The sequence below is a fragment of the Galeopterus variegatus genome, unplaced genomic scaffold, assembly GCF_000696425.1.
Source record: "Galeopterus variegatus unplaced genomic scaffold, G_variegatus-3.0.2 Scaffold342, whole genome shotgun sequence".
Taxonomy (NCBI): domain Eukaryota; kingdom Metazoa; phylum Chordata; class Mammalia; order Dermoptera; family Cynocephalidae; genus Galeopterus; species Galeopterus variegatus.
In genome coordinates, this window is record NW_007726453.1 from 296,578 (window position 1) to 305,409 (window position 8,832).

At 31.3% G+C, this 8,832-nt stretch overlaps 1 protein-coding gene across 1 annotated transcript in view; it reads left to right on the forward strand.

Annotated features, from left to right (window-relative positions):
• KPNA5 (karyopherin alpha 5 (importin alpha 6)) overlaps positions 1 to 6,303 on the forward strand; it is a 42,170-nt gene extending 35,867 nt beyond the window's left edge. Inside the window, exons 13-14 of the mRNA XM_008567748.1 lie at positions 1,501 to 1,679; positions 5,382 to 6,303. Of these exons, the coding sequence (XP_008565970.1) occupies positions 1,501 to 1,679; positions 5,382 to 5,569 (367 nt within the window). The 3' untranslated portion in view covers positions 5,570 to 6,303. The remainder of the gene's footprint in view (positions 1 to 1,500; positions 1,680 to 5,381) is intronic.
• The last annotated feature ends 2,529 nt before the right edge of the window (positions 6,304 to 8,832 follow it).

Sequence of the window (8,832 nt, forward strand, 5' to 3'; positions counted from 1 at the left end):
ACTTTTGTGAATTTTTTCTCCTTTAACCTCATAACTCTGTGAGCTAGTTATTCACTCAGCAAGTATTTTGATCAACTGCAGTATAGTATATGGCAGCGAGTGCTCCAGGGAAGGTGTATACATTTCTTTAAAGGGACAGAAACTAATTCTTATTAAATGCCTACTGTATTATCAAAAGAAACTTCTGAGATTGGTGCTATTACTATTCTCATTTTAAGATGGGGAAACTGAAACACATAGAGCAGTTGCTCAAGATCACACAACTTGAATTGGGACTTGAAGCCATGCAGCCTGGCTTCAAAGCATTTTTTTTTTCTAATTTTTATTTTATCAATATACAGTGTAGTTGATTTTTGTGTCCCTTTACCAATTCCTCCCTCCCCAATCCCTCTCCCGCCTCCTACCTATCAACATCATATCTGTTTTCTTGTCTTAACAAGTTCAAGGAATTATGATTGTTGTGTTTTCTTTCCTGCCCCCCCATTGTTTGTGTATTTATTTATTTATTTATTTTTAGCTCCCACAAATAAGTGAGAACATGTGATATTTCTCTTTCTGTTCCTGACATTTCACTTAATATAATTTTTTCTAAGTCCATCCATGTTGTTGTGAATGTGGCAGTATTTCATTCTTTTTTATAGAAGAGTAGAATTCCACTGTGTAGATATACCACATTTTCTGTATCCACTCATCTGATGATGGACATTTGGGCTGGTTCCAGCTCTTGGCTATTGTAAATAGTGCTGCAATAAACAATGGGGTACAGGTATCCCTTCAACATGATGATTTCCATTCCTCTGGGCATATTCCCAGCCAGAGCATATTTTTAACCTTTGTGGTTAATATGGATTTTTTGCCAAGTGAACAATTCAGTTACTTCATTTACATTATAGGGGATGGAAAAGCAGCTAATAACAACTAGAAAGGACAGAGCATTAAGAAATGAGTGGAATTTTTTTATGAACATTATTTATGAAAATTATTCACAGGATGGGCTGTTTTGTTCCTAGAGGCCTGCTGTGCTTTTGAAACATGCATATGTTTTAGCACATCAGCTATCATTGTTTTTGTGAGAAATTTCTTGAGGTTTAATTTAGATATCTATTCTCCTTCTCCATTTCTGCCTACCCCTATATGACCCTAACGTGTATATATAGGCCTTGCCATTAAAATAAAAAAAACACCTTGAACTCTTTATTCTTAGTGCTTATTTGCCTTGTAAAAATAGGTCCAAGTACCAGTTTGCTTGTGTGTGTATTCTGTGTATTTGCAGTACCATTTATTTCTGATTATATTAAACTAGAGAATAGGAGAATAAAGAAGGTTTTTAGCTTCTTATGTAAGTGAAAATTTAAGTGTTTGTAATGTTTAGTTTGTATAGGAATACTTTTCTAAATTGCTTATATAACATTTCACTGTGAAGAATATTTTCATGTCATTGTTATAAACAGTATTTGTCTTTTTAACTCCATTTTTTCTCTCTTTTTAATTACTCTAAAGGTATTTGGTAGCCTTAGGCTGCATTAAACCACTTTGTGATCTTTTGACTGTTATGGACTCCAAAATAGTCCAAGTAGCTTTAAATGGACTTGAAAATATTTTACGTCTTGGAGAACAAGAATCTAAGCAGAATGGAATAGGCATTAATTCATACTGTGCTCTCATTGAAGAAGCGTATGGTAAGCAACCAGTTTAAAAATTTATAATTATGGTCACTTCTTAATTATCTTTCAAAGGCATTTCTCTCCTCCATCTCCATAAAATTTTTTGTTGTAAAAGCAATATAATATTTTTAAAATGTTTTAAAATAAGTAACCAATAATTGTATTGCCCGAAACCTTTATTTTTATTACTTACCTTTCTTTTTATATTGTGCTTATGCACAAATACTTTACATTGATTTAATTGTAGTGTATGTGTAGTTTTGTGTTCTACTTTTTAACATTCTGGAGGAATTTTACATTTCTATGTAATTTTTATGATTATTTTAACCACATAATATTATATTGAGTGAATGTTGAGTGTAGTTTTAGCCTTACTGAGTGCAATTTTAGCTGTACACGTGTAGTTGACCTTTAGTTTGTGTCGGAGACCAGCTCTGCAGGATTCGTTGGACCTGAATAGGTGGTGTGGTGTCGGCGAAAGAAAGAGATGGACCACAAATGTCTAGTGCAAGTGTGGACACTAACCACATCTTGCTTTATTTATATTTTTTATTTAACCTTCTATGTAATGATTTATCTTTTAATTAAAAACATTTCTTATATCATATCCATAGAAAAGAAAGGTTGAAATGTTCTAAACCATCCATGCTTTCACAAGAACAAAAATGTTCCAAACTGCTCATGTTTTGACAAAAACATCTATTCATACATCAAAAGTTTACCTCAAAAGTTCATTACTACTGCCAAGAAACTATACAATAGCAGCATGTTTAATTTCAAAACATCAGACTTTTGGTCTGAATCACAATTCTTAACTTTTGAAACTTACACATAACTTATATTCTAAACTCCTATTAAGTCTTACTTATACTTATATTTAACAATTTAATACTTTATGTTTTATATTAATCATTCTAATTTTTAACCAAAATCACAATGTCTATAACATGATTTTTTATAATGAAACTTAACTATAATGTTCTATTATATTTTATGCTACTATTAAAGACAATTATACTTTAAACTAATCTAAACAAAATCTATTAATATCAAAACCTTTTAATGTATCTCTACTATTTTACCTATCCATTTCTATAACAAAATTTTTCTGTTTTCTTGTCAATTGACTCTGGGAACAGTACAAGGAACAAAGTGAAAAATTAAATGACCCTTCTCAGGTACTGCGTCATTCCAATCCCGGAATGATATGTACTTGGTGAGTCAAGTGAAGCAGAGATGGAGTGGAGAAGGAACAAAGAAATATGTAACTGGTTGTGATCAATTAGTTGTAAACACCACTGCACTCGGACCCACCATTTCCCTAGGAGATGTGGATTTATAAAAATTTAACACAATAACTTCATTACATACACACAAAAGTATGATTACAACTATAGAGCCAGTTATTCTAAAATTATGGGTCAATGCACACCACTAACAGGACAGATCAACAACAAAATTAAATCAAGCCAACCCATACCAGGAACATACATCAAAAACACCTCTAGGGGCCGAGCCCGTGGTGCACTCGGGAGAGTGCGGTGCTGGGAGCGCAGCAGCGTTCCCGCCGCAGGTTCGGATCCTATATAGGGATGGCCAGCAGCCAGTCTCAAAAAGGACAAAAAACAAACAAACAAACAACAACAAAAAAAACACCTCTAGTACTGACAATGCCTTTTAAATAAACCAGTTAATTTTGATATATTATTAAAATGTTCTTTGAGAAACTCCAGGGCTCTCGGAATCTCCCAAAGCCATACTAACCCAAAAAGTTAGGCCTTTTAATTCTGGGAAGCCTTGTCAAGTAACCAAAGGTGAACAAACAGGAAATTCCATGGAGCCGTGCCACACACACAGGACCCCCTTGCAGCCTACTGAACAAGGGGTGTCGCTCATCAGGCTCTCATGCCGTTCCCTATAGCAGGATGGCTCTCAACAAGTTTGTTTCTGTTTACTGTGTTATATGTGCCAAAATAAGCATCTTTCTGCGTATAAATTTGCTGCTTCTGTTGAATTAATATCTTGGGATAATGTTTTGGAATGCAGTTGCTGAGTCTTAAGCACAAACTTCTTTTTAAGCTTTTGATATATTTTCTCATTTTGCTTTCCAAAAAGGCCTGTTACTTGACAGTGTCACTAGCATTGTGTGAATGTACTCTACTTGTTTTGTTGATTTTGCTGATTTAGCAGATGTAAAGTGTCTTTTATGTGCATTTCTTGGTTTATTTAATACAGGGAGTGGTATGTATTTTCCATGCATTAGTGTATTTACTCATTCTAATTGCATATTTATTGTACTTTGTCCAGTTACCTAACTGAGTTTTCTATGTAAAAATTTGAATTAATTTTATTTTATAATTGTTTTTTTTTTTTTTTTTTTTTTTTGAAAGCTCTCCTGGAATATATTTTTTTTTGATATGGCTTTTTTCCCCTTTTTTTTTTTTTTATTTTATAATTTTTTTTTTTTTTTTTTTTTTTTTTCTGAAAGCTCTCCTGGAATATAGTTTATTTCGATATGGCTTTTTTCCCAGTCTTTTTTTATTTTAATGAAACAAACCATGTCTATTTATATTGAATAAGTGACTCAGTCTAATCTTCTATTTCTTCAAAGTTTACAGATTCATTGCCCCCACAGATATTTGAAGAAATTTTTTTTTTAATGGCCGCATTTTTCTGATTGGATTTTTAAAATTTAACTTTAACTCATATGGAGTTTATTTTAGGATAAAGCATTAATCTAAACTGATTTTAATTTATTGCATTAAATATTCACTTTTCTGCATTAAGTCCTCATATCGTATGACTGATTCAAGCTTTTATTTATGATTCTTAAAGCTTGGGATATCACTTTGACTTTATATCAAATTACATAATGTCACTGGTTAAGACATTATATAAATACAGGATGTTAATCACTGATTTAAGAGTATTTCCTTACTACAGTCATTATTTTGGCCACAAGTTATACAAGGGCTTGAGATATTCTATGATGGTATGGAGATATGACTACTTTGCTTATTCTTTGTTATTCTACAATAATCCAGTTGAAGTGGTTTGTCTGTAATAAAATGAAAAATATTTTCAGCATTACCAATAGTTATGTGTAGAATTTTTTCTTGTAAGCAGTAAAACAGAGTGCTATAGATTCTCCTCATCCTTTCTAATTGATGTTTTTCAGTTTCATTTATAGATTGTACTTTTGGTAAATCACATAGTAGCTATATGTGGTGTTTTGTTGTGAAAAAGAGTCATGGATTTGCAAATAGTATAGATTTATGCTATAATGATAACCTCTGGCTCATCGTGGTTTGGTTTGTTCATTTAATTTGTTCTGTTGCTTTCCCTTTTTGTCTTTCGTTATTTAGCATAATTTCTCTGGAAAGGTCTTGTGGAGTTACTTAATCTAAAACTCATTTTTCAATTGAGAAACTAAAGTTCAGAGGAATTGAACTTACTTGGCCAAGATCACCCAGCTAGCAGGGTGGTGTCTGTGATCTTCTTACTCTGAGGCCTGTGGTTCTTCTTAATATCACACTGCCCATACTCCCATTTTTGAAGAATAAGGCATAAATGTTGGCTATTGATATGTGCAAAAATTAGACAGAAATAGCAGTCCCATTACCAGTGGAGTGATGGATACTGTCTATTTATATTTTGATTTAAATATATACTGAAACTTTTAGTAACTTGTTTTTATATATATGCTTTACATAATAGGTCTGGATAAAATTGAGTTTCTGCAAAGCCATGAAAATCAGGAAATTTACCAGAAGGCTTTTGATCTGATTGAACATTACTTTGGTGTAGAAGAAGATGACCCCAGCATTGTACCTCAGGTGGATGAAAACCAACAACAGTTTGTATTTCAGCAGCAGGAAGCACCAATGGAAGGGTTTCAGCTTTAACTTGGTGGAAGTAAAAAATTAATGGCTAAAAAGGGTAGCTTTACATATTTCCTTTTTGTTGCCAGTGTCAATGTTTGATGTTTTTTGCATAGAATAGAAAAGAAAGAATTTGATGCACTTTTTAAAAGCAAAACAAAAACAAATATTTCCATTCAGGTGCAATCTTTCATTGTAGTTTGTTCACTTGTTTGTTTGTTTGTTTGTTTGTTTGTTTTGATGTGCCTGTATTTATGTCTTTTGTTATTTGGATTTTTGTATCTGTTTATGAACAATTATGCAATTATTTAATAACTTAAGCTTGAAATGAAGAACTTTGGTAAAGTATTACATAATGATTCTGAATTTTTTCAAGCATTCTTGGGAACTGCACATTAGCAGTACAGCTATTGATAATTGTACTTTGGCAGTAAATCAGACATGCCCAATCTCTACTAAATCTACCTCTACTTTGAAGCAAAAATAAAAACAAAAAAGCTTCAGAAGCATGAAATAAGTGGAAAAGCTACATTAGAATGTGAAAATATTTATTACCTTAAATTATAAATCACTGTGCTGTAGGTTATACTTTGTAAAAAAAAAAAAAAAAATTGCAACAGAAAACCCGTAAAATTATTTATAAAACATAGAAGAGCTGTTGTACTGATAATCAGTTAAAATGTGACAATTGTGAAGAGAGAAGCTGTTCTTCATGTTGAACACATTAAAAAGATTATTTTACAAAACATTTAAATATTTGTGTTTTTAACGTATAAATGCTGTTGTATATTTTGTATTTCAGCCAGATATGCTACCTTTTTTGAAATAGTGTTTTATTATTTTTTCACTCTTTATTTTAAAGAGCATCATAACAGAGATGCCATCATGAATCTAAAGAAGTGCTGCATATCTAAAATAATACTGTAATTATTTCTCTGATTTTTAGAGCAGTAATTGAAAAGTTTCATTCTCCATGTGGTAATGAACTTTCTTGAATGACAAAATTATCCTGAAGAAATCATCTTGTTATGCATTATATTTTATTAAATGCATTTAATGTTTGGACACTAAATGATGATATTAATGAAAATTGCTGAGTCTTTAATATGGTTCAAATCTATATTAAGAATTTCTTTCTTTTGGTAATACTTAGAGGGTCGTACTGCTGCTTGTTATGAACCATGTATTAGATTACATTTGTATCAGATTGGACAATGTAATGTATGTGTTTTGTGAATTAACAGCAAAAACCTTCAAACTATGAAACTTAAAAAGAAAGTTTTCAATAGAAAAATTATATATACATTTATTTATAGATTCATATATATTTGTGTCTGTGTTACTCCCACAGTACTATGCTTGGTAGGATTTTCTAAAATACAGTACTATTGAACTCAGTCTTTTAATTTGTAGTTATATTCAGGCTATTTACATTTCCAATTACATACCTAGAGTACTTATTTGAAACGTAGTCTACAGCATTTTTAAGATGGGAACTAAAAGCAATTTTGATATGATTCATAGTCTATTCTGTAAAGAAAGATTTCATTTATGATAGCATTTATAATGTTTCTGCTGGAAGTCAGAGGCATGTTACAAGAGGAAAATGTATACAGGAATACTTTTAAATAGTATGATTTTACTTTGCAAATTGCGTATCATGAAACTAAGCTTTTGGCAAGACACTTAAAACCTACAGCTATACAGTACAGGTTTAATGGTGTCCATAATGCTGACTGCATCTGCCAATCCTTTTTTATATTGTTAAGTACAGGATTGTCTCTGTGTCGTTTTTATTGAAGAAGTCACATGATTGAGTATAAAGTTTTTCCTTTGCATTATGCATATTCGAAAAACAGGGTAGCTGTATTAAAGATTACCAAATTGATGATGGATTTACCAGATAAACACTTTTTTGTGGTGCAGATGGTTCTAAGTATCAGGTGACACAGGGTATTCTATTCTACTCTTTCTAATCAATTGAACTTGATAATGCAGCATAATTCATAAACTAACCAGCTGTGCCTGCTTTTATTTTGACGACCCCATAGTCACTGTAATAAATCTTAAGCCAGATCTTTCAAACAAAATAGTTCTTTGTAGAAGGAAAAATAATATGTGTGTTTGCACATGTACACACACATAGAATGACCTGTGAAGAGAAATTTTTAAATTTTTGCCAGTAAAACAAATTTAATATATCTAAGTACAGAATATGGCCATACTTTAATCATTTAAATACAAATTATATTTAATTTCTTGGATATGTTACTTGAGTAATTTGATTAGATTTGAATGCAAAGGGCACACTATATAGTAGTTGGGACCAGCTCTTGGCCTGGTGATGAGTTTATTGGATCAAGACTAACAAATACTTTGTTATTAGAATATTTAAAAATATCTCTGCTCTTTTCAAGTGTACTGTTTAAAATGCTCCACAGTGTTTTTTCATTAATTTTTACTGGTCCCTGTAGAAAAAAATTCTTTTTTTAACTTGCTTTTCTAAGATTTATTATATTTAAATCCAAGAGAAACTGTGCCAAAAAAATTAAGGTAAAATATGTTATAAAGGGGAATGAATGCAACATTAATGCAAATATTAAGAAAATACTTGAAAGAGTTCTTTTCATTAATTAAATTTGGTGTTTTATTTTGTCTGAATTTGAATTTCTACTAGTTAATCTATGCAATTATGCTTGCTTGTTTTATGTTTATAAGTACTTGACTCATTGGTCTGATTTTTTACTATAAGTTTTATTTTGAAAGTTGTTTTAATTTTTAGTGTCATTTGTTCACTTGCTGGTAGCACCAGAACATGAAAAAAATAAAATAAAATCTGCTGGCACAGAAATAACATATCATTTGCTATCTGTAAAACCTATTTGCAGTTAAAGGTTGATTTATTGGATAAAGGACTAAAAGCAGCATTTATTACCTTTGCCTTTATATTCTTCTCTTAAGAAGGAGCATTATGGAGCAAGTACATATAAAAAAAAGTCTTAGCGGATTTTTGTTGCTGTTCTAAATTCAGCAATCTGCTGGCTTCTTAATTGTGAAACTGTGATACCGAATTGTTGTTAACCTTTATTGATTTTAGTTCATAGCATTATTGTTTTATGCAATGTGACATTTTAGGAGCCAGTATAATAGGGCTGTAAAGGGTTGTGTGTCCTTAAATTCTGATTGTGGAGTGAAATGAGGGGAGGATATTCTTACCTAACTAAATAAACCAACATTTGAGCAGTATGCAATATTATGAAATGTTACAGCACTATATTGAAAATAAT